General features: G+C 40.8%; 1 protein-coding gene across 8 annotated transcripts in view; it reads right to left on the bottom strand.

The window, feature by feature from the left end:
- Positions 1-27,119, bottom strand: part of MEF2C (myocyte enhancer factor 2C) — a 194,389-nt gene that overhangs the window by 66,025 nt on the left and 101,245 nt on the right. For all 8 annotated transcript variants that reach the window (XM_045284986.1, XM_045284987.1, XM_045284989.1 and 5 more), the window contains one exon: positions 22,496-22,699. In XM_045284986.1, coding sequence (XP_045140921.1) covers positions 22,496-22,699 — 204 coding nt within the window. The remainder of the gene's footprint in view (positions 1-22,495; positions 22,700-27,119) is intronic.

Genomic DNA, 27,119 nt, shown 5'->3' with positions numbered 1-27,119 from the left:
GATTCCCAGGGATCAGTTTCTGGATTTATGATCACAGATTTTATTATATTATCCTCAAGTTCTTCCCCCATAATAGTGGACTTTCAAAATGCTTGTCTAATTGATTTCTCTCCTCAAAACCCAGGAAGCTCTCCAATGAGCAGTTAGTTAGGTGCCCTGCTCCCTTACAAGTGTTCATTGTGGTGCTTCTACAGTTGCTTGACAGCAATAATGGGAGGGCCTCTTGTCCTCTACTTCCCCAATTCCAATGACCTGTGAAGACTGGCTGAGATACTGATTTCGAAGGCTTTCCCTGAATCTGTGATCTGTCAATGCCAAGACTGACAGGAACAATCGTGTTACTTCTTGCTTTTCAATGCCCATGCTTCTCTAACACATTGAGAGAATTGAGGCGTAGGAGAACAGAGCATTCCTGGGATCAGATGAGGATAACACATACTCCACAGCCACGAGGGGCTGCCAGGGGAGGGAAGAGGCTCTGGGCACTAGACATTCCCGTCTCTTTTCACCACTGCATCCACGCAACTGGAATGCACAGAGTGCGTGGCTGGAAATCAATACAGAGGGTCATTAGTAAGAGAAAAATGGCATCCAAGGCTGCAGTAGCAGAGATTTTAATTTAAAATGGAATTGCAACAGCGTCTGAAAACAGGCAGCAGTTACTAGGTCTTTGTCATTTCTGTTGTTACCTGCCCAGGAGTCTGCCCCTGACTCATGGCAACCCCATGGTGGACGCTGCTTTAAAGACAAACCAAACTCATTGCCTCAGTTGATGCTACTCATAGAGACCCTATAGGGGAGGGTGGAGCTGCTACAGTGAGTTTCTGTGACTGTAGCTGTTAATGGGAGTTGACGTCCCAATTTGAGGAGCGGCTGGTGGTTTCGAACTGGTGACCATGGGGATGGCAGCCCACTACGTCACCAGGGCTCCAGGTATGAAGTTTTAACTCTGAACACTGTCCTCTAGCTCTGCCATATCCTCATCCTCCTGCATACACCCAAAAGTCAAAAGCCAGTCTTGTGCCCATCCTGAGTCACAGCTACCCTCTGGTACAGGGCAGAACTGCCCTCTCGCGTTTCTGAAGCGGCACATTTTAAGGGAAGGAGGCTGCTCGTGGGCTCAAACTGCCCATCTTTTGGTTAGCAGCCCAACACTGTCACCAGGGCTCCTTCTCTCAATCCCGCCACAACACACCCTAAAAGGAAAGAAGTGTGTGACCTAGAAAGGACTAAGTCCTCTTCAGTGCTTCCCTGCAGCTTTGTGACGGATGTTTATTTCATATTGTTGCTTGCTGTATTCTTGGTTTCATCTCCTTTCCTAGATTATACGATTGCTGCAGACAGGAAGGGTCCCTTGTGGGCTTTCTAATTTTGGCAACTACTATAGTGTCTGACAGGCCCTTTGCAAAAAAGTGCTATCTATTCTGGACATCCACTGTTCTAGAATACTGCTAAATAGGGCCTGAAGGCATATGAAAAACAGAGGATCACAAAGATTAAGCAAAATTTAGTGGGCAGAAACCCATTCCATCCCCGCCCCCCCCACAACTTTATGCTGAACTTTCTCTTTCCTGTTTGACATTCACCATTTTCGCCGTGCCGGGAAAAGGCTAGCAGCCTTGGTCTCTGGTCTTACCATAGCCTGTGTCTCCAAACACCCAGCAGCACAAGCATAAGGCCCACTCCTCCTTTCATTTCTCCAAACGAGTTTGCACTGGCTTCTACCCTGCTCTTTCCCTCCCACCACACTATAAACTACTTGAGGGGAAAATCGAGCCTCATGAATGTATCCCTTCTACGGCTTCATACGCCACGGCCTTAGGACACCCGTGGGTAAGAAATGGTGCATGTTGGGTAGGTTTGAATAGAAGAAATGTAGATAAGATTGTGTGTGTGTTTGTGTTTCCCCTCTAAAAAAAATCACCAGACATAACCTCCCCTCCCGCCCCCCAGGGGGACGAATAACTGAAACCATGGGGGAAGGGAGACAGTGGTCAGTATAAGATATGAAAATAATAATAATTTGTAATTTAGCATGGGGTCACAAGGGTGACAGGGAGGGAAAAAAGGTGCTGATACCAAGGGCGCAAACAGAAAGTAAATGTTTAGAAAATAATGATGGCAACATATGTACAAATATGCTTGATATAATTGATGTATGGATTGTTATAAGAGCTGTAAGGGCCCCCAATAAAATGATCTCTAAAAAAAATCAAGGATCTTCAGGTTTTTTTTTTGAAGTGCTTAAAAATAAAAATGCTTCAACATTTAGGCTTCTGCTGTATTTACCAAGCACACTGGCATCATTCTGGTGACTATTTTGGACTATCCCTCTCTGAGGTAGGGTCCCAGCTCTCCACAAGGCAAGGTGGGTGGCGGTGTACCTGCCTGTGCCTCCACACAAGATGATGCTCCTTGAGGGCAGGGGTGGGGCCTTTGATCTGCGTGTCCCAAGGCCCTAACACAGAACCTGGCCCTTAGCATTTCAGAGATTAATGTGCATTTCAAGTTCATTCATCAAAAAGGCCTCTGTTTGCTCTCCTAACAATGTAATTATTTCCAGCTGGTGCCAGAAAAATAACCAAAGGAGTATTTATAGGACAGACATCAAAAGTGCCAGTAGAATTTCAGAGTTAGGACCCTTAACTCCGCTTTCCACTGGGATTTGCCCTCTAGTTTCCTGGCTCATTTGTTACTGGGGTCGCTGTCTCCTGAACTCACATTGTATTTCCTGCTACTTTATACTACTGATGTGGGTGCGCCTTTCTCCTTAGGTAATTGGGTAATCATTAGAAATAAAGAGGACAGGAGCCGTGCCCCTGAAAGGCTCTTAAGATGCTGAATATACATCCCATTATAGCAAATGCAACCCTTCCTTCTAGATTAAATACCTAGAGATGAAATAAAATTCTTTTTTTTTAAAACATTTTATTAGGGGCTCATACAACTGTTACCGCAATCCAAACACACATCAATTGTGTAAAGTGCATTTGTACATCAGTCTCAAAACATTTGCTCTCCACTTAAACCACCGACATTAGGTCCTCATTTTTCCCCTCCCTTCCCGCTCCCCCCTCCCTCATGAGCCCTTGATAGTTTATAAATTGGTATTTTGTCATATCTTGCCCTGTCCGACGTCTCCCTTCACCCACTTTTCGGTTGTCCGTCCCCCAGGGAGGAGGTCACATATAGTTCCTTGTAATCGGTTCCCTCTTTCCTACCCATTCTCCCTTTACCCTCCCTGTTTCGCCACTCACACCACTGGTCCTGTAGGGCTCATCCGCCCTGGATTCCCTGTATTTTCAGTTCCTATCTGTACCAGTGTACCTCCTCTGGTGTAGCCAGACTTGCAAGGTCGAATTCGAGTCATGGTAGTGGGAGCGGGGAGGAAACATTTAGGAACTAGAGGAAAGTTGTATTTCTCATCGTTGTTACATCGCACCCTGACTGGCTCATCTCCTCCCCGAGACCCCTCTACAAGGGGAAATAAAATTCTTAAGAAATGTTATGCCCAGTCCAGGATTATTAATATCAAGTGCTCTTCAAGACATATATAAACTATGTTACTTTATTATTTTATGTGTACTTTTTTTGCTCTAAATATGTTTTCTAAATTAAGTGAATGGATACTTTAAAATCAAATCAACTCATTTTAACTGATTTGCCTTAGGCTGTGGGTATTATCCATATATAAGTCTGTGGTCTCAAAATCTTCAACCAACGTGCACTTCACAAAATCAGATTTCCCCTGGTTTCACACACTACAAAGTGAGTTAGTGGTCGGACCAAGGGAACTTTGAGCCATACCCTCGAGCTCCTGCATGCACTCTGTGTTCATGCACTGTCTGTCTGTCTCGGAGGTGTGTCCAATTTTAAAGGCTGCCTCTACTTTGCCCAGGTCTCCTTTGCGCAGTCGACTTTCCAGCTGTAATTTGTGACATGAGTGATAGATCCTGCTGTCTTCACAAGGGGTATACAGGGCTCATTTTCTAACAACTCACCTTACCCTACAAGTACCCTTCCTCTTATTATCCCCGCTCTATCTACCTGGATCAAATGAAGGACAGGGTTCTGACGAGGGAAGGCCGGGAGAGGCTCTCCGTAACAAGACAAGCAAGGAGGTCCTTGGCGATCACATTTAGGCTATGTCTACTTGGATGAGATGAAAGTAGGCTTATTGTAATTACTAAAATAACATTAGGAAGAACATTAAGTTTCTGTTATTGGAGGGGGGGCGGATAGCTGCTTTTTGGATGACTAAATTTTCTAGATTCACAAAGCTACGTGCTCACTTCTTCACCTCAATTTGCTTGACCAAACAAGGGATACAAACACAAAAATTTTTTTCCCCAGAGGCAGAGGCAAAAAAGAAAGAAAAAAGAAAAAGGAGTAACCAGTGTGTCTCCCTGGGCCAACCCTAAGGGATCGCGGGGAAAGCTTGTGTGACCTTTGAAAGCACCTCCTTCAATCCTGGCTACACATGCTTCCCTTCCAAAACGATGCGAATCACAGGATCACTCGATGGGCTGGAGGGGAAAAAGAATTCTTTTGAAATGACTGTAAAAATACGATTTTCTTAAGTGAAAATTTCCCCAAGTCTTGAGAAAAGGGAAAACTACAGGAGAGTGCCAAGAACCACAAAAACGTGGGCTTTTTCGTCTTGTCAGAAAATCCCCACTGGAGGGACTGCTAGGGCCCTGACTCAGCAGAGAAACGACCACCCCTGGGGTCACTGACTCAGCTTGACTCCTGCAGTAGCTCAGCTCCATGTTTTCTCTGGAGTCTTCCCCCAGTCAGGCCCAAACAGTCCTCTGAGATGGGAAACAGGAGTGTTTGGAAAACTAACATTCAACAAAGTTGCACAACTTTAAAACGCAGTTTACAATGATGGTACTTGCCTTTTTTGTGGGCAGAGAGTCAACTTTCTGCTGAATAATTAATATTAACCACATATCAACCACCTACTAGTTTTAGAATGCCTCAAATGGCCATCACCATCATTCTGAATAGAATCTCACTTCTTTTTAAAGATCACTGTGAACAGATGAGGGGAAACAGTACTTTTAAAAGAGGAAGCAAAATATGGTTCAAAGTCTGTTTCCATGAGGTAATGCACACTATTGACTACTTGTCACATTAATCCAATCAGGCGGAGATGAAGTAAAGGCAGGTGGCTGGGAGAACTGAGAAACCCCCTGTCCTCCTTTACTGCAGGATTTCAATGCCGAAGCCCAGGGACAAGACAGGAATCCAATCAAGGACAGTTCTGTTGATCTGACACAGGGACGTGTGCACTGTGAGATGAAAGTTGTATGAGGATGACCTGCTAGAAACCATGCCAATCCCAATAACTGTGTGTGTGTGTGTGTGTGTGTGTGAGAGAGAGAGAGAGAGAGAGAGAGAAAGGGGTGGGGGAGGAGGAGGTAGATGTGGAAGGCAGGAAGAGAGGAGAGAGGTAGGGAGGTAGAGAGGAAGAAGTATAAAGCTAACTACTTTGGAACAATCTTCCAAAATATTTCTGGGTGTGAGTTTTCAACTTAATATCACCCTCCCCCCTGCAAGTGTTTGGTTGTTTCAGAGTGGTTGCAAACTGAATGCTGATTTCCAATGGAAAGTAAATACCTCTTCCTAATCAATAATATAACAGAATACTTTGCACTGACATATTTGGCTACACTTTCTCTAGCACAAATCCAGCCACACACACACTCAGCCGTGACAACTCTGCAAAGTTGCCCTGTGTCCTCTCATGCTAGGCAGCAAGTGCTCTGACCTCGTTGCCAGACATAGATGATACAAGCAGTGCGCGAAGTATTCTTATTTATAATGTCCAAGAACAGAGATCAGAGCTAAACATTTCTTGGGCTTTTTATCAGTAAAGGTACGACTTTGATGACCATCTCTCCACAAATCACAGTGCTTCCTCGCCAAGTCTTCACCATACAAAGAGGTACGGTTCAGAACAGAGTGTCAAAACAAACATCAGTGGTTCAGATACAGTATCTGTTCCCCAGTAGCAATGTACATTGTGAGTATGTGACTGGAATATTTAAAACACCTGTTCACTTGGAGCCAGGCCAAATGTGTAATACATCAGGGGGTGCCTGGCTCATTTTCAACATTATCTGTCAAAGTACTGAGGGAACCAGGGCAAAGATACTTAGTCTCATGCTAGAACGAAGATGCATTTGTTATTATTGTTGTTAACAATGCCATCACACTAAATACTGCGCACTGGCTAGTCTTCTAATGAAGGATTTATTTTCTGTGTGTCAGGAAAGAGATTAGCAATATAAGGACAGGTGTCCTCGTTTTGCTAATTACTTTCAATAGTAATCATACTTTCCTCAAGCACCATCTGATTGTGTTCTTCCAAAGGACACCATGGTAGTTCAAGGAAGACACCCCCAAGGAATAAATTACATCCTAACTCCATCTACAAACAGAACTTGGATGAGCCCCTCTATTTGACAGGGTAACACATTTCTTTCCAATCATCACAATCCCTGTTACGTTTGAGTCTGTTGCTGTAGCCACCATCTCATTGAGGGTCTTGCTCATTTTCACAGACCCTCTACGTTACATTGATGTCCTTCTCACAGACTCATACCTCATGTCAATGTGTCCAAAGTTCAGTGAGACAAAGGCTCACTGTCCTTGCTTCTAAGAGTATTCTAGTGGTGGTACTTCTTCCAAGACAGATTTGTTTAGTCTTCTGGCAAATTCATGGTAGAGAGGCAGTCTCTGGGTTATAAACAAGATCCACTTCCAAGATCCATTCCTAAGTGTGTCTTTAAGAAATTGTAGGTAAGCTGGTCTAGGTGTATACTGTTATCTACCCTTCCACAGTGGTTGCAACTGCAAGGTCAGCAGTTCCCAAACCACCAGTCACTCCATGGGAGAAAGACTTGGTTTTCTACTCCCATAAAGAGCTACTGTCTCGGAAACTCACAGGAATAAATTCTGCCTTGTCCCATAGGCTCAGTATAGACTCAATGGCAATTTAGCCAAGACACAGTGAGTTATGCATTGGGCGGAAGGGTTACCAGTTGGTCTTTGGAAAAAGATAATAAGTTGTCTGATCTTGTCACATTTAAAATCTTGGAAACCCCCAAAAGACAGTTCTACTCTTTCTAATAGGGTTTCTCTGAGTTAGGTGGCAGTGAGCTAGTACAACAAAAAGCTAGAAGCCTTTCAATGTTTTACAAGCTACATGTGCAGCAGTGATGGCGATTGGGATGAAGAATTTCTTACAAGTATGGGTTGGTTCAATCATTGACAATGGAGGACAAATTTAAACACCATTAGAGGCAAAGGAGAAGTTCTACATAAATTGGACATTCAGAACCTGGGGACTGTGCACGGTCAATATTCTTTGGGATTGTTGCTTAGGCTGTTAACCATGGGGTCAGCAGTTCAAACACTGAATCTGTTCTATGGGGAAAAGATGAGGCTGTCTGCTCCTATAAGAATTTGCGGTCTTGGAAACCTTATGGATGGTCTCCATGAGTTGAAATGGACTCAATGGCAGTGGGTTTGTTTTGGTTTTCACCAACACCATAATTCATAGGCATCCGTTATTTGGTCGTCCATACTCACCGTCCAGCATATGCATATGAAGGGACTAAAGTGCTATGATTTGGGTCATACACACCTTAATTTTTAAGGTGAAAGCCTTACATTTTAACTTTTTCAAAACATATTTTGTAGTACATTTGCCCACTGCAGTATGTTGTTTGAGTTATTGACTGTATGCTATCGTGGGCGTTGATTGTGATTCAAGTAAAATGAATCCTTGACAACTTCAATAATAGTTCCCCCATGTATTGTCTCTCAGTCTAGTTATAAGGATTTCTGTTCTCTTTATATCAAGTTGTAATCCATCCTGAAGGCTGTAGTCACTGATCTTCAGCAAGTGCTTCGAGTTATCTTCACTTCCAGCAAGCAAGGTTGTGTCACTTGCATATTGCAACTTGTTGGTGAGCCTTCTTCCAATCCTAATGCCATATTCTCTTTCATTATGCTGGGATTATTTGCCCAGCAGAGAAATGAAACAAATATGATGAAAAGGATATTATTTTAAAACATGCAGTAGCCCCACTGTTCTGATTGAATGACTCTTGACCTACGTACAGATTCCCTCTGAGCACAATGAAGTGTTCTGGAGTTCCCATTCTTCTCAAGATTACCCGTAACTTGTTATGATCTACACAGTCTTTATATAGCAGAAAAAATATATAGATAAATGTTGTTCTGATATTCTTTGTTTTCAGTGAAGATCCCTCTGACATCAGCAATGGTATCCATTGTGCCACAATTTCTCAATCTGACTTGAGTTTCTTGCAATTCTTAGTTGCCGTATTTCTGCAATGAATTTTAAACTATCTGCAATTTAAAAATTTCATGTTCTACTGTAATTGTTCAGCAATTTCTGTATTCTGTTGAATAACCTTTCTTTGAAATGGGCGCAGATACAGCTCTTTCCCTGTCAGTTGTCCAGGGAGCTCTCTTCCAAACTTCTTGGCATAGCTGAGTGTTTCCAGCGTTGCATAAATTGGCTGAAATATCTTGAATGCCATTCTGTCAATTCCCAGAGCCTAGCTTTTTGCCAATGCCATCAATGCAGTTTGGACCTCTTCACTCCATACCCTTGTATGCTATCTCCTGAAGGAGTTGAAAGTCAATCAATTCTCTTTGGTAAAATGACTCTTGGTACATCTTCCATCTTCTTAATGTTTCACTCAATATTTTGCCCATAAAGTTCTTTAATTTTGTAAGTCGGAGCTTGAATTTTTTTTTAGTTATTACAGCTTGAGAAATGCTAAATGTGTTTTACTCTTTTGGTTTTCTAGCTCAAGGTTTCTTTGCACATTTTATTGTAATGCTTTACTGTCTTTTCTAGCTGCCCTTTGAAATCTCATGTGCTCTTTCTTTTATTTCATCCTTTATTCCACTCACTTTCGCTACTCTATTTTCAGTTTCTTGATTTATCCATTTTAGCTTTTCCTTTTTTTTTGTCTTTTTCAAAACCTTTTGCTGTTTTAATGCATGCTACACTTCATGACATCACGTATCTCATCAGGTCTTTGATCATTAGTGTTCAATGTGTTGAATCTATTCTTGAGATGGTCTCTATATGCAGGTGAGGTATTCTCAAGATTACTTGCAAGGTCATAAATCAGTTCCCATGGAATTTTGTTCATGTTCTTGAGCTTCAACTTGAACTTGTGTACGAACAATTTATGTACATCCTGTACATCCTAGAAATCTTATTGTTGTCTGAACATAAATAACTGCTGATAAAAGTGGACGTTTCTAAAATACACATATAAGAAGGCTACTTTTAGATTTGATGATAAAAATGAAATTAAAATCTTGCTTACTTAAAGTGATAATTTACAACATATATCTAATTGTCTAACATCATGAATGCAAGGCCATATTAAATTGTTTGCTATTTTATTTAATAGATCTTAATTGCCATTTTAAGTATTTTTACATAGAATAAATGCACTGTCTCTTGCTTAAACTAGCCTTCTCGCATTGTTTTGGGTTCTAGTCTAGATAAATAATACTGCAGACACTTTAAATCCCTAATGATTAGGAGGTAGTCAAATCAATATCAGCTGCATAATACATAAAGGATGGATGCAAATTTTATTGCAATGAAATTAATAATTAATTTATATCTGTTTACTGTAACAAAATACCATTGTCAGCTTTTCCTGAAGTTTAACAATGCTTGATCAATAAATTCTATGACGATATTACTATTTAAGTTATAGATGCTATGAAAATAATTATATTTAATGCTTATGAATGTAAATTGTTATACTAATAGTTTAACATAGTCAATATAGCTGGTATCACTGTTACATCTTGGAACACTGAAATAATTTTTATTTTAGCTATTAAAAGTAGCCAACATTTTCCATCTTACAAAGGTTTTGCTGAAGATTCTGAAAGGAGTAACCTAATATGAAAGGTAACTGTTGCCGAAACGGGATGCATCCTGCATAGAGCAAGTGACTTAACAATGACAATTTTGTCTTAAAAGTGTACATATAAAAGGCTTTGGCCCTGGATTATAGCTCTAAGGAGCATACTATCTAGGTTGAAAATGGTTCTGCAGGGTTGTACGTCCTATTTTTCCATGCCTGCAGTAAAGATACAATATGGGAATTCAGCTTGGTAATTACTAATACACCACACAGACACAATTATACCCTGTACACTGCATAAAGGAATCACTTGTGGTCTGCATCCATTACAAAGAGCAGTAGGGGGCCAACATGCAAGGGGACAAAATGCTTTACAAGACGGATGGAGACCAGAAGAGTCGATGTTCACAGATACAAGGGCCTTGATTCTTCTAGCAATGATTTAAGTCTCTTTCCATCAATTATCGTCCTTTGTCTCAAGAGTCTTATCACCAGCAGCCTTACAGGAACTGAACATAACAATGCTCAGACCCATGTAACCTCGTGAACTGTGCTGACATTTCCACACCCTGTTGCTATGTTTGACCTGGTTAGTCAGATTACTTAAGCGAAACAAAGGCGGGAAAATAAAACACTGAGTTATCATTGAAAAACTGGTGTGTGTGTGTGTGGGGGGGGTGTTATTACATATTTATATTTCTTCTTTATATAGTTTCCTCAGAATTCCATCTTTCTAAACTAAAAGTCCTCCTTTGCACAAAAGGTCACTTTACCAAGCAGTTTTTACTCCATTAAAGTTAAAATCAGCTTGGGTGAAAATTATCCTTAGATAAAAAAAGGGGGGGAGAGGGTGGACGGCAGATCATAGGGGAATATATATCTAACAAAGAATGTTATGTTTCAGGGAGCTAAACCAAGTCATCTGCTCCCTTCAGCTACAATGAGTCACAGGAATAATCTTTCTGTGAAACTCTTTAAAGTTCCAAGAGTTTAATCACAAGCAGTAAGCACTTTTCATTATAAAAACGTTTCCTCTTAATTATTACATGATGTACGTTATTGTGAATACTTTCATTTAAGATGCTCTTTTAAAATACATGTTATAATTATGATTTTTTTCAAAAGACCTTCAGAAAGTTAGGGACTTATGGCACCCGGTTCAGTTCTGTGAAACAAAGCCTTGTCTTTCAGAAAATGTTTACAACCTACGAGGAAAAGAAAAAAAAAAATTGACCCCGGGGGCTGAACTGTTCATTGGCACCTAGATGTCTGAAAAGAGAGTGAGCCCTGCGGTTTTTTGTGGGCATTTTATCTTCACCCGCATTCTCAAAGGTTTCTCTGAATGAATAGAACTGGATTACTCAGCCTTCTATTCCACGCCTATTCCTCTCCATTTTCCTTGGCACGACTGAGAGCCAAGCTATTTTTAGCTAGGCAGTTTTCTATTTTTAGACAACTACCAGTTAGAAGACATTTGTTAGGGAAAAATTTTAAAAAAAAGGACACAAAGGGAGGAGGGAATGAAGCGTCCCGCTACGTATTGTAGAGCAGCCTGCAACCTGGAACTCGGGACATTTCAGCTGCTTTCAATAGTGGAAAAATAAAGAAAAATCCAGAGTTCAGGGTTTTAAAAATAAACCCACCCTCTGGCAAACAGACTAAAATACAACAAGCTGTTACTATGTGAAACTGTGACTACAAAAACAAAGAACATTCTCCAATAATTAAATTGCGAGAAAAGTTGTAGAACTATTAGGTTATAAGAATGTTACAGAGGCATGTAACAATTTTCCAGTCTCTCAGCCAGATGTATCATGTTTTAGAAGTTAGTGGGAGGAAAAAACAAAATGAAACACTAAACAAAAAACCTCATCTGTAAAATTAATCTAGGTTGTGGGGTATAGCTTTAAGGTTTTCATTCTCAGCATCAGATAATCTTTTATCAAACGTAAAGGCAATTATAATCCATGCATTTTTCTAACATTTGTATTTTATAGACTTTCTCTAGAAATTATACACACATGTTCCCAAAGAAACTATATTAAAAATCCAATGCCAATAAGAAATCAACATCGGGCTGTTACATAGATGACAGGGCTTCAGAAAGTTCATGGAAAAGTTCTATTATTTTTAAATTTATTTTTATACAAACGTTTTGAAGTACAGGTGTTTATATGCGATAGCTACACAATTTTTCTGTATCTCCACACCATTACATTTATTAGTCTTACTTTTACTTAAACACACACAAACCCCCTAAACAAATCAAACATACTGCTATCCAGTCCACACTGACTCATAGTGACCCCTGTGGGTTTCAGAGACGGTAACTGTGGACAGGAGCAGAAGGCCCAGTCTCTCTCCTGAGGAGCTGCTGCCGGTTTCGAACTGCCAACTATGATAAGGTGACCAGATTTTAACATTGGTAAAGCGGGACACCAGCGGGACACCATTGATAAAACTCATATCCTGGCGAAATAGCCACATGGCAGCCGAAAACCCTATACCCCAGCTTGTCGTGCATTCTTTCCAAAAATCGGGAGTTTTTTAAAACGCCACGGGATGTGGGAAAAATTGTTAAAAATCGGGACTGTCCCGCCAAAAGCAGGACGTCTGGTCACCTTAAGAGGATTGCAGGCCAGTGACCAACCTGTACACCATCAAGTTTCCTCCCTTTTACTTTACGTGGGAATATATCTCACAACCTAGTTTCCTCATCACCCAAGGCCGTGTATTCCTCTAAAATCCACTGTGAGATGCTTTCAGGTAAAATTACATTTGTTCTTGCGTTATTTTCACATAATCTATGCTTCATGATTCAAAATAGGTAGAGTGATCACAGATGTGTCTCCAACAACCAGCTTAACTGGCAGGTGGTCATGCTCATCAATAGCTTCTGAAGAGACGAACAAAGCTGTGCTCGCATTGTCCACTTTGTCACCCTTGTCCTGGAGAGCAGCGAGCAGCTCATCATCACTACATCTCCCGTGGCATGTTGGGCAATGCCTTGCATGTAGCAAGTATTTCTGAAAAGTTTATGCAAGAGGGGAAAGCCATTACACTGACTTTTGGCAGATTGCCTTAATTTGTATGTAAAACTCTATTTATAATATCTACTGTAATTATTGAAGTTTTATTCATTTAAAATGCTATACAATCAATCCAAAAGTAAAAATTTGTTTCATGTCTCCTTTGTTTAAACCACTTTAAAAATGTGAACTTTTCTGTCAATGTTAAAAAGAAAAAAAAACAACCTACGTAACCTTATAGTTTATAATGGGCTCTGACATCTTTTATAACCTGTAATCCTTTGTCATCCTCATAGTAACCCCGTGAGGAGGGACACAAGGGAGACAATGCCAACTCAGAGGAGGAGCCAGAAGGTCAATGAGGTTTAAGGAATGTGCCCCAGGTTAGAGAATAATATCCGATGTTGCTGTAACCCCAACTTAATTTGTGATCCAAATGTGTGGTGTGTTTAAGTGGCAATTCAAAAGATACACACGACACACTCCATAATGATGCTTCAACACCCTCTTTAGAAAAAAAAATCACATTCCGACAGCCCCCCCACAGCCTACCCCACGAAAAAACAATTCAGAAAACCCCCTCTTTAGGATGCACGCAATCACGAAACCTGTATGTAGATACAATGCCTTACATACTTAATTAGGGGAAAAAACCCTGTGTGCATGCCTGCCCTTTTCCTTTCTTTTGGAAAAGTTCAGTCAGAATAGCTTGTTTTGGTTTATTTCTTTACTCCTTTTCCTTCCTGTCCCTGCCTCTATTTTCTCTTCTTCCTCAGGGGAACTTCATCCCTAGTGTTCGATCGATACCCAGTCTCACTCCCCAAAGTCACACTTACTTTAACAAATATTGTTCTTTGCAGTAAATACTAATAGAGGGACGATAAAGACTGGTTTTCTTTGACCGCACACGAGTCTGACACACCATAAGCTTCCGATAAAGCTCTGCTGCCGGAATAAAAGAGAACGTCGTCGCTGTTGGCGTCCTCTCCATTCTACACACTCTGTATTAGGCTGATTCCGCTCACCGTTGTGCCTGTCGGCTCAGTTAACACTAGAGGGCTAGGTGCATCAATTTCACCACGGCCAGCGTGCTCTGGGATGACAAACATGTTCGATGCCTGCGCTGGCCAATCTGGTAGCCACAAGCTGCACTGTGGTTACTGCGGATTTGAAATGTAGCTAGTACAACTAAAGATCTGAGTTTGTGCAGGGAGGGAGAGGAAAAAACGAGGAGCTGATCCCAAGGGCTCAAGTAGAAACAAAATGTTTTGAGAATGATGATGGCAACAAACGTACAAATGTACTTGACACTATGTATGTATGTATGTATGAATGTATGGATGGATGGATTGTGATGAGTGTTACATGATCCCCCAATAAAGTGATTTAAAAAAATAGTAAAACAAAAACCAAAAAGAACTTAGTTTTTAACTTTATTTCATTTCAGTTGAAATGGAAATAGCCTCGTGTGGCCAGGGGTACTTTATATATTAGTGCAGGGCTATCTCCTTTCTTCTGAAATGTTGGTAGGCTATCCAAAGGGAATTCACATCAGTTAAGAAAGGGTCTGTAATCACCCCATCATGTTGTTGGGCGTCATCGAATGGGTTCCCATCGATTCATAGCTACACCATATGTAACAAGCGCACTGCCCAGCTGTGTCATCCTCACCCATTGCTGCCGCCACTGTGTCTGCTCCTCTTGGTAAGCATCTTCCGAGGAGTGTGTGTAATTAAAGAGAAAGGATTTAGGCTTCTGGAATCAGAAGCGGACAGAGGAGTGACCATTCTCACGAGAACACTGGCCTCAGTCTTCCTCTCTCCCAGGTGCTGATACCTGCTTATGACTCATGTGTGATTTCTATGTGATTTTTTTGTGGGGTCAGGTGGTGGGAAAGGTTGAAGAAATTCTGCAGGAGGAGTTATTATAATTAATTCATGTTACTTTGCTTTTGAAAAATAATGTCTTAGAAGTGCGGGGTGAAACCCACCACCGTAGACCATTGTATTTGTTGTTTAGAGTGTTTCCTATCCTAAAGGAGTAGATCTAAACAGTCACTCGGTTTATTTACAAAAATATAAAGATAAGAGATTTTAATTGATAGGAGGAGGTCTTCAGAATCTAATTAACCTTCTAGTTAGTCATTAACTCTATGGCCTTTAGAAATAATTGACAGAGATCCCCCACCCCCCTCATCCAAAATGTTCATTTAAGTGGCTAGATTTAAGGATAATGCAGAATATACCAATGATCTGTGAAATGAAACTGGATAAAATAAAAAACAGGAATTCCATAAAATGGGATATAAACATATATCCAATATACTAGTCTAGCCACTTAGTCTGTTGTATACACAGGAGCATTTACCTAGTTACAGTCCTTTTTTAATGAGCAAGTCTTTTGAAATTTTGTCCCAGAATAGCCTGTGAATTATGATGGCAGTGGAGGACACCGAGGAAAGCGCAGTCGTCAGCACCCTTCTTCCCCTTCGGGGTGGACACCCCTAAGCAGTCCCAGCACCCTTCCAGGTCAAGTGTGAACACACACTCAGAGCCCTCCTCAACACATGCTCCAGGCAGGTGCACCCACTGACGGGCACTCACCAGGGAGGGAACTAGGCCAGCAAATGCAATGCTCATGGCAGTCACTTACCTAATTAGGTAACAACAGGCCTCTTTATATCATATTTCCCAAGAAACCGAATGCACTTGCTTTCGAGAATCAGTTTCACCCAATATCAGCTTAAAGAATCTATTTTATGGTATGATTCTCGCCCTCAGTAAAGCTAACCATAAGACTTTCAAGCTCTTAAACTGGAGGGTGGGCGGGTAGGAACGACACTACGAAAAAGAACTCAAGCTCTTTTCTACAAAGGGTTTGGTTCACAGAACAGCTGTGTCCGCAGCACCTGGGAGCTTGTTCGAAATGCCGACCTGCGTGCCTCACCCCACAGCCATTGACTCCGAATCAGCATTTTCTTCAGATTCCCTCCTCATTCAGCCTGGGCCAGACGTGTTTCCCTTGAGACTTATTGATCTCTCGTGCCAAATCTTGGCCCCCAAACTAACAGGTTGCTTCTCTCTTCCCCAGCAATCAGTGTGTGTGGTCTGGAAATCCTTTATCTTCTACCAGCACTGCAATCAATCTCTCTCTTTGGTTTCCTACGCCTTGTTATCTTATTTTTCTGACATAGCAACATCCTTTATTCATCTCTGGTTTATTCGAAATGTTCTTTTTGCTATTATTATTGTTAGAGCACATCTGAGTTCCATAAAGAAAATTTTGAAACATTTAAAAATGTCTCCACACTATCAGCAAGTTGTTAAAGCAAAAAATGCTTTTGTCAGTTTATTACATAGATACATAATTATATGTATGTCTTTATGTGTGTGAGTACACACACACACACACACACACACACACACACATTTTACTGAATGCTCACAATGTGCCAGACACTGGGCTGGCAGCTGGAGTTACAGAGATAAATAAAATATTGTCCTGGGCCCTCAGGGAAGGGAAAGAGACTTGTAATAATAAAATAATACAATGGAGTGAGATAATTGGGATAATAAACACTCCTTGGATTAAAAGAACCATCATCTTTTATTTTGATTCTAGGCACTCTGGAATTATTCCTAAAATGCAATCTAGTATTTTAGAGCTATGTATTCAGAATCCAGCCCTGACAAAGTTCTATTCTTGAGCTCTTATCTGATAGGCTTTCATGCCAAGCAACGTCCCTTTTACTTAGATGCTATCTGATGACCAGAATGTAGCCTCTAGTGCGAATATGCTGGTCAACATCATAATCTACGATTATGATTCCAGACATTGAAAAACAGCCATGAGAACTTTGATTTTTCTCTAGTTCAAGAAGGATCGTGTAAACAAGAATGATAAAATGGTGATGATTAATAGTGATAAAGAAGTCACATTGCTGAAAAAAAGGGTGTATTTTGAAACCTATTGTCTTTTTTTGCGCCCACTGCCATTAAATAATTCTCTGTTGGCTCTGACAAGCTATTAGAACTGTGCAGTAACAGATGAGAGGAAATTCAATTTTATTGCCTCGCACATGTAACTTAAGTAATCTAACATGCACATTATTATTTGTAGAGCAATGATTATTTTCTTAATAAATGAGATGTGAAGTGACTTTTTATTGTTTGCAAAACATATGCAAATTAAGCAAGAGTGCTATTTTAAACAGAAATTGGTCTTCAGATTTGATACATAAAAATGCATTGTGGAATAGTTAAGAGGAATATGAATAGATTTAAAATTTTTTGATTAATTTCTTCTTTTAAACAGCAACAAATAGAAATACAATCTATAGATTCTAGGAAAAAGTCTTTCAAAAGATACATATACAACAATTAACATTTAAATTCGGGAAAAAATTCTTTTTTAAAGTAAAATAACTCTTTTTATTCTTTTTCTTGGGAGCTTCTGCACTGAAAGCTTAAATTCCCATGGGACGTATGGATTTTTGTTCATGTTTTAATACTAGCTCTTGGAAAACAATGACATGTTGGCCTAATGGAGGGCAAGGCGGGTTTAATAAGGAAATTTCAATAAAAACGGTTCCAATTCTATTTTACAATGATTTTTAATAAGGGATTTTTATTTCTCTGAGAATAGTCCTGCTTGTCTGAAAAAAAATGTATAATTAATTATAAAGCTAAGTAGTGGCCCCATGTTGCATCAAGTAAACATCAAATAGCAAGTTTCCCAGTCTTAATCCACCAAGCATTCCTAGGGAGAGAGATGAGGCTGTCGCTCCCGTGTAGAAGCCCTGTGCACAGTCAGTCGCCGCGAGTCAGCATCGAAAGGGTGAGGCTCATTTTGAAGGCAGTGGGTTTGGTGTAGTCAGAGGGTTGGGTAAAACATGCTTAGTTTAGTGAGGGCTTTGCTCGAAATGTGTGTCTCTCAGATTATGATCTGAATTCTAAAACTCAGGGGCTCACCCAGTTCTTCTCTCCTGTCATGTACTTCTTAAATTTTACATTACAGAAGTGACAAAGGTAATTTTGGTGCTAATATACGAACACAGTGAATTTAAATCCCTCTCTTCCCATTGGGAATTGAGTGCTTCACTACTGGACTACAAGGGCTCTCCTCAAAAAGATTTCCAATTTCACTGCCATCCGGTCGATTCTAACTCTTGGTGACCACAGAGGACAGGAGAGAACTACCCCTGTGGGTTTCTGAGACGAGAACTCTTCACGAGAGTAGAAAGCCTCATCTTTCCTCTGCCCAGGGCTGGTGGTTTCAAAATGCTCGTCTTGAGGTTAGCCGCCCAACACATCACCCTCCGTGCCACCAGAACTCCTATATTTCTATACTGCACTCGTAAAACAAATATTGCAAATCTGTATGTTTAGATAAGTACAAAACGTGTATAGAAATGTGTATAGAAAAATATAACGTGTATAGAAAACGTATAGAAAACTATAATGGAAAGATAAAGGAATTTTCTCACACACTTTTTGAAGCCCTTTGGCAAAAGAGCAGTTAATTTGCTGTTAGCTGTAGGATCCTATGAATCAATAAAGGTTCTATGTTATTTTACGGCCTTTCTAGTCCTACTTCCAGCCTCGATTAAGATGCAAAGAAACACTCTGTTGGGAGAACAGTTCTTGGATGGGTCGAAAGCCAAACAGGATTCAGGTGACAGAGCCCAATCATTCGTGTAAAGATTATCTCTCAAAAACAAGTACATGCAATTCTTACCCATTCTAGCATCGTCATAAGAGAGTTAAGTAAAAGGCGGACAATTCTTTACTGAATCTAAGAGTTCTTCCCAAGAGTTGTAAGTCCCGTTTGAATGTCCTGAGTGGCTGTGCTTAGTCACTCCACTTTGGCTGAACCTGGGAGTCCAGAGGATGAGAGCGCTCTTCCTGGCTGGGTGCTGAAGGACATGCCCTGATGGGTTTTTCGGCTAAAGCCCCTGTGCTGCACATGGTGGTCATCTGTCTGGGAATTCTGCAACGCCAGAGGTTACCCGGAATGGTCTTTAGAAGGCATGACCTGCTCGAATGAATATTTGGCCTATGACCTTCCTCACTTAGGTAGCTCTATTGTATTAATGAGGCAGCCTGGTCCTTTGCCCTTGCTTGTTTCTGGTTGATGTTTGTATATACGTTTTACCGCCTCAATACGAATGCTTGACTTCTTTTTCAGAACCACATTCACCAGGTCATCCTGACTGTAACAGCTATGAACCCTTCCTTCTTCCCAGAACAGCCCCCGATAGAAACTGTTAGGGTTGAAGGCAGCTCAGAAGGTGAGGTGTGGAACTAGAGAGTTGCAAATCATGGGGGCGGCCATTTATTAATGCCACCAGAAAACCTCCTGAGTTTGAACAGCGTCATAAGCCAGCATGTGGAAGAAAAATCTAGTATACATGTCACAGAGTTAAATGAAATGGACTTCCCTTCCAAGGAAGTGCTTTTAATACAATGACTGTTTTTTTAACCAATGGATTAAAAATGTAACACATTTACTAAATCTGGCATATTTATATATTGTATCTAAACAGATATTCATGCTGCATTATAATGTAATAAAAAAAATCTTTCTCTGTCTGTTAAGCCATTGTGAGTCTTTGTGCCATTGTAACAGTAGTGCTAATTATCAAGCAAAGACAGGATAATTACGCAGAGCTTTTTTTGCTAAAAGAAGGAATCTTTTTCAACACCCACGCGCCTGCACAATTTCTTATGACCCTGTAACATTACTCCGGTATGGCCCAGAAATTTGTATTTCAGTCTAAATGTTGGGAATCTTATTATTTCTCACTTTCTCTCCCCATTTCCTTCCCCCCCCCTCCTTCCTTATGTGTAAACTGTTTTTAGAGGGTTAAGGGAGAGGGGTAATGGTCCAAATGGGGAATATAAAACTAATGACCCTTCATGAAACATATTATGCTCCTCATTAAACATACTCAGTTAAATGCATTCCATTAAATTAAAATAAATAGGATTTAAAATTTTACCCAGGAGTAGTAAACTACCATAAAGTCTCAGCTTCATGTTAGATCCATCCTAGAGTGGATTCTCCCAGTCCCTGATGTCTCACAGGTTCTTAAGCCTCCAACACATTTTCTCTCCTGGAGCTATACAGTCTTACTAACTTCCTGGGTAAACCTGCTTTAAATGCAGTTTCCCACCCAGGTCCTCTCTCTTCCAACAAGTATCCAAAAATCCTGATTCAGACGATTCGCACTTGGAAGAATGCTCCATGTGTGAGTGATGAAAATTTTATCAAGTTCACTTCTTTCGCTGTCACCTCTGTTGCTTATAAGATGTGGAAAAGTCAAATACGTGGGGAAAGTGTGATTCAGGTAGCTGAATGGTGCCAACACACGTCTCAGACGTACTGTTTTGTTCCCTTTTAAAAGTTTTGCTTTTTAGAGAATTATGTTGGGAAGGGCTTTCAGGTTAAACTTCTTTATTTTTGAGATGGGAAAAGTGGAGTCTGGAGCGTTTTAGCTAAGAGTTAGCTAACTTGCCACGTGGGCATGTCATGCAAAGCAAGGATTCAGAGCCGAGACCTCTGGCTCTTGTGATGGTTCTTAGATACCCATCTGTCTAAGAAAATGAAACTCCCCTACAACACATGAAGTTCTAAATCAGGCTTTAGACTCAGATATATGTGTGTAGTATACACATACGCACACATGCCTCAGAAGGGGCATTTTCTAGAGTTTCAGCTCTTTCCTGTAAGAAAGATTTTTCCCCCCCATATATAAGGGCTGGAGCAGTTCAAGTCTAACAACAAATTCTAATTAAAATTCTTTTTTCACCCCAAAACTTTTGTTGTAATGGTTTCCCTAATGACATGGAGTTTTGAAGATAGAGATGTTTTGTTTCTAGGATTTATGCTATGTGCACACACACACGTACCAACGGACTATGTTCGTATTCATGTTTGTGCATTTGTATGTCTCCAGGCATAGGTGGATTAAATGCCACATGAAATACATAGCAGGATAAGTTTTCTAAATGACTTTGAATTTAACAAACAAGGCAAGCACACAATTCAAAGAAGAGTTCACCAAAATGACACACGGTAAAGGGAGTCTGAAAGTATTTTAAGCATATGTATACCACATCTATCAATGATCATTCTTGTTTCTCTGAAATGATCATGCTGGCCTTGTCAGGCAAAAATAAACCGGCCAGCTCTACACTTTTGAAATACCCAAAAATGAGAACTAGTTTTAGACAGACCGTGAAAAGGATGATGGATGTGGTAGGCAGAATAATTTGATCTAGGATTTTGGGGGGTTGGTTTGTTTTTCATAGTCTGGAACCGGTCTAAAGAGTAGCAAGAACTACTTCTAGTCTGGGGAGAAGTGAGCCCGGACACACATTTTTCAAACATTTCTTAATTTTCTTTTGGTCCTGGAATGACCGCTGCTCTGGGAAAGCTGAAGGAGAGAGGTACGTGATGACAGTCAGCTGACGGGAACCACTCTCATGATACTCTTTCCCTAACTTAGTCGTCACTGCGTACAAAGGGGACTGCAGGACAGCAGCATGCAAATCAGACACATGTTGGTAAGGTTTAGAAAGCGTCAGCCACAACTGCATGGTGTTATCACTTACGCTAACAAATCTCAAAAAAATAATTTTAACATGGATTTTGTGTATTTTTAGTATCATTAAAATGATGTTCTAAATCTCACATTAGGAAAATACTTGAACAAATAATGAAAAATTCATATTCATTTTGTTTCTCAATCCATGTATATGAACAGCTTCACCGTTATATAATTTGGGGGAACACATTTCTAGAACGGTCTTCACCTTCCCAGCAGTAATGCACTAAAAACCAAAAACCAAAACAAAATCCTCCCTGCCATCGAGTTGATTCCAACTCAGTGACCCAATAGGACAGGATAAAACTGGCCCCGGGAGTTTCCCAGACTGTAACTCGTTATGGGGGTAGGAAGCCTCATCGTGCTGCTGCAGAGCTGCTGCTGGTTTCAAACTGCTGACCTTGTGGTTAGCAGCCCAACACAGAATCCACTACACCACCAGGGCTCCTTGCACTCAGAGGAGTGCATTAGAAAAAAAAAGAGAGACGAGATGAAAAGTTAAAGGTTTGTAAAGTTTGGGTGAGCTTATATTTAAAGATTTTTCCCTTAAACTATATAGGGAAATTATTATTTAAACTTCAAAAATCATCACAGGCGACCTAAAATGTAGTAAACTGTCCCTAACCGCAGCTCCCAACCATGTTGTCACACTATAAGCAATGCTCACTCAAGATCAAATGACCTGACACTGGTACTTGGTTTCCATCACAGACCAGCTTCTATGATCTCCCTATTAAAATATCACTTCAATTTGCATCTTGAGAGGGAGCGAGAGGCATGGTGTACAGGTGGAAGAGCAGCAGGGGCCCTAATACACCAGAGGAAATAGGAACATCCGACGGAAAGCTACATGTGTGCATGCGTGCTTGAAGAGAGTAGGGGGAGGGCCAAACGCCAGGGGGCTGTCGGGGGCTCACCTCCACGATGTCGGAGTTGGTGCGGCTCTCGTGCGGCTCGTTGTACTCCGTGTACTTGAGCAGCACCTTGTCCATGTCGGTGCTGGCGTACTGGAACAGCTTGTTGGTGCTGTTAAAGATGATCAGGGCGATCTCGCAGTCACACAGCACGCTCAGCTCGTACGCCTTCTTCATCAGCCCAAATTTCCTCTTCGTGAATGTCACCTGGAAAGAAGCAAGCAGGCGGGGGTCGGTTTGGTTTGAAGAAGAAATGGATGCATGCCATTTTTTTCTACAGGACTTTTTTTTCCTTCTGTAAAACAATGACTTGTAGTTGTCAGAGCCGTGGGGGCACTAACACATTTCCAAGGAAAGCAAGTAAATCTAAAACGACTTTCTCCTTAGAATTAGAAAATGTGTGATTTCTAGCTAGTTGCTGAATGCGAAAGCGCAGTTTAACGTGGGGCATTTTAATGAAGATCCCCAGGCAACTGTTCGTGTTTCCTTCAGCCATTTGAGAAGAAGAAAAAAAGAAGAAAAAAAAATATATATATAATGGAACTTGAGCATGGTTAACACCTTTCTCAATTATGAATTTGGAGTTTGTTCCTTTTTCAATTGGGGATGGGGGCCAATTGGCAACTGGAGTGTTGCATTATGAACTGAGCATTTCAGGTTCATGTTCAAAAGGAATCTTAGAATTGTTTAGTCTCATGCCATTTAATTGAAAACATTTGAAGGGATATGACTATGCGCTCAGACAATGTTGTGTTCTGTTTTCTAGCAATCCAGCAGGGCGTTGGGAAGTGCTTTAGCCATAATACGATTAAGGTTTTGGCTTCATTCTTCCATGTATCTCTTGTGTTCTCCCAGGCCTAAAAATGTATTGTCCACGTTGACCTTTTCTTCTTTTAATCCAATCTCCTACCAAGGCCCAGAAGTCCTTCTCTCTAAACGCTTCTCGGGTTTACACTTCCCTTACATTTCCCTGTCAGCTCTATCAGTCCTGTTTTATCACTTCCTTCTTGGACAGCCTAGCAGCTTCCTGGCCCAGCTGATCCCCCGTCTGGAATTACTCCCTCCTCAACTCATCCCAATCTTCAAAGCTTCGTGCTGTCTACTGCCGTTCTCCTAGGGAACAGTCTACAATGGCTTCCTCTCGCCAGCTTTGAACACTTCCTACCTCCCAGTCCTACTGATGCAAATATCTATTTCACTATTCCTCGTTTAGACATTTCTTGGTTAAATTCTAGCTTGACACTCCAGTGTGCGCACAATAAAAAAAAAAAAGAAAGGCAAAGAAACACTTCACCGACATCCTTCCTTAAAACCTGCCAGTGACGGCTAGACCAGAGGAGGTATACTGGTACAGATAGGAACTGAAAATCCAGGGAATCCAGGGCGGATGAGTCCTACAGGACCAGTGGTGTGAGTGGCGAAACAGGGAGGGTGGTGGGAGAGTGGGTAGGAAGGAGGGAACCGATTACAAGGAATTATATGTGACCTCCTCCCTGGGGGACGGACAACCGAAAAGTGGGTGAAGGGAGACGTCGGACAGGGCAAGATATGACAAAATAACAATTTATAAACTATCAAGGGCTCATGAGGGAGGGGGGAGTGGGGAGGGAGGGGAAAAATGAGGACCTAATGCCGGGGGTTTAAGTGGAGAGAAAATGTTTTGAGAATGAAGTACAAATGCGCTTTACACAATTGATGTATGTATGGATTGTGATAAGAGTTGTATGAGCCCCTAATAAAATGTTTAAAAAAAACAAAAAATCTGCCAGTGACAATCCAGTGTTTCCCATGGGTTTCCTGTGGACTCCCACTCCTAGGAAACACTCTGCAGAATGAAAGTGCAATGTGGCCCAATGCATTTGTGAAATGAGAAACATTAACATATGGAAAATTCAGAAACTTTTTAAACCAGTGGTTCTCAACCTTCCTCATGCCAGGACCCTTTAACACAGTTCCTCATGTTGTGGTGATCCCCAACCATAAAATTATTTTTGTTGCTACTTCATAACTGTAATTTTGCTACTGTTGTGAATCGGGCGACCACTGTGAAAGGGTCGTTTGACCCCCAAAGGGGTCGCAACCCACAGGTTGAGAACTGCTGTTTTAAACTTTCACCTGCCAGCAGGATGTTTGTTTATTACCTTTTGTAAACGCGAGTGTTCTTCCTAAGTATGTTGTCATTTGTGGGACCCAATTTGCTGACTAACTTAATATTTTAAATAGGGAGTATTCTGAATTTTTTCTTTAGTTGCCTTCAAGTCTAACTCATCTTTCAGAGGCCAGCTCCCGTCTTACATGCCACCTCTCTGCATGTAACGCTGAAGTCTAGATTCCCACTCCTTATCTTTTCTTGAACACCCAGTGGATTTCCTCGCGTTTTAAGTCTTTCTAAGTGTCCTGGGAATCGAGCTCCAAACACACCACTTTGATCCCTGCTCTACGCTCCCCCACGGGGTCCCCATCTTTTCATATGCTCAGGCTTCAAACTGGGGCATTTCAGTCAGTGTTCACTCCTTTCAGATGGAAAGCCCAGCCGCCCAACCTATTCATTCCGCTTTACTTTTCCTAATTAGTTTTACCTCTCACCCGTTTCTTTCCCTTAATAGTAAGGTGACCAGATTTTAACATTGGTAAAGCGGGACACCATTGATAAAACTCATATCCTGGCAAAATAGCCACATGGCAGCCGAAAACCCTATACCCTAGCTTGTCCTGCATTCTTTCCAAAAATCGGGAATTTTTTTAAAACACCAAGTGGGGCGTGGGAAAAATTGTTAAAAATCAGGACTGTCCTGCCAAAAGCGGGATGTCTGGTCACCTTACTTAATAGACTTTTCCAGATATTATAATTGTATATTTTTGTGAGTATTTGCTTAATGTATGCCTCGCCCGCTACCTGGCATGCTCCATCAGGGCACGTGTGATTTTGTTTTGCTTACTGCTGCATTTCATTTTGCCCGCTGCCTGAACTAGGAGACCCAGAAAGGGCACACAATTAAGGTTTGAAATGGGATAAAAAATGAATAAGAGAAAAGTAATAAGTTAAAATTTTAGAACTATAAAGTTGCTATAAAAACAAAGCAAAACAAAACAAAACAAAAGTGCCATCGAGTCACTGCTGACTTGCAAACCCTCCCTGTGGGTTCCCGAGAATGTAATTGTCTACGGGAGTAGAAAGCCCGGTCTTTCTCCTGAACAGCTATCTGCTGGTGGTTTCGAACTGCTAACCATGCAGATTGCAGCCTAACTTGTAACCACGACACCAGCAGAGCTCCCCTAAAGTTGCTATATGTTTTATAGAATACAGTATCGTTTCCTCATGACCTATTTGAGTGCTGCATACAGTTTAGAAAGCTGTAACTGTGTAATCTACTTAACAATAATTACATTGTTTTATAATTAATTGGTATTGAACGCAGCCCGGTAGAGAATTCATAACAAGGGATTTGGATTCAGAGGCCCTTTGAGTGGGGTACTGAATCTGTTGTTGACGAAACTGAAAAAATAAACCCTTTACCTTCAAGTTTACTCCGACTTATCAGTTCCTACAGGACAGATTGGAACTGCCTCCTAGGAAGTTCTAAGGCTATAGATAGTCTGTAGGGAATCGGATTGGCCACATTACTCTCCCCTGGTGTGCCTGGTGGGTTTGAACCAACAATCTTTTGGTTAGTTGCTGACTGCTTAACCACTGTCCATCACAAGGGCTAGTCCTGGGAAATTCACTTTGCCTCTCAGTTTAAGTTTTCATCTGTAAAATGAACCTAATTTCTGTTCTTAATGTTGCCCAAAGGGCTGTATAAAATAATGTATGGACCTTATCAAGCCTAAGGCTTAATTTAAAGTGGATGCCCAATAAATCATATCTCCCTTCCCTTTCTTAGTTGACTTACAGAAAACGGAGAACTACGAAAATCAATCTGTCTTGGTGGCTTGAAGAGTCGGCTACTTGAGGGATCTTGAAGCTGTTACTGCTGTTGATAGATAATGTTGAGCCGGGGATCTTTTGAAAACCATAGCATCTGAACAGTCAACAGCCTGCGCTGACTCATCAATAACCACTCCAAGGTTATTTCCATTTCAAGTCGGACAATTTTTCTTTGTAATAATCACCAATATCTCACTTTCTGTTTTATGCTTATTGATTGTCTTGTTAAAGTGCTTCTGACAAAATATGGCTGATATTTGTTTTCATGTCTGAATACACAGCTACATTTGTATACTACTACTTCAAAAGCCTTTAACATGCTGGTTCATTCACATGAGTCACAATGATCTAAATAAAAGTGATTTTTTTTCTGGAGTGAATAAAGAAGAATATAACATTTACACAGAAATTTATATGAATTTCTTTATACAGATCTATATAGCTTCGAATAGAATTTTTAGACACAATTTAGTTGTGTAAATATACCTGCGCATTGGTATTTTATTTAGTGAAATAGGTCACAGAATACATTCAATGTAGAAGGCATCGGCCCAAAATACTTTCATGTATCTCAAACCACTCTTAATCAGACTGCATAACCACAAACTGTAGGTGGGATGTCTCAATACAGTATATGGTTTCTGTTGTGCTCAAACCTCAGGATTTAGCACGTTACAACACTCACCATCAAAGTTCATT

Source organism: Echinops telfairi, unplaced genomic scaffold (assembly GCF_000313985.2).
Source record: "Echinops telfairi isolate 266 unplaced genomic scaffold, ASM31398v2 ScPeMD7_7469;HRSCAF=8507_1, whole genome shotgun sequence".
NCBI lineage: Eukaryota > Metazoa > Chordata > Mammalia > Afrosoricida > Tenrecidae > Echinops > Echinops telfairi.
The sequence above is the reverse complement of the archived record's forward strand: the minus strand, read 5'-3'. Positions and strand labels throughout refer to the sequence as shown.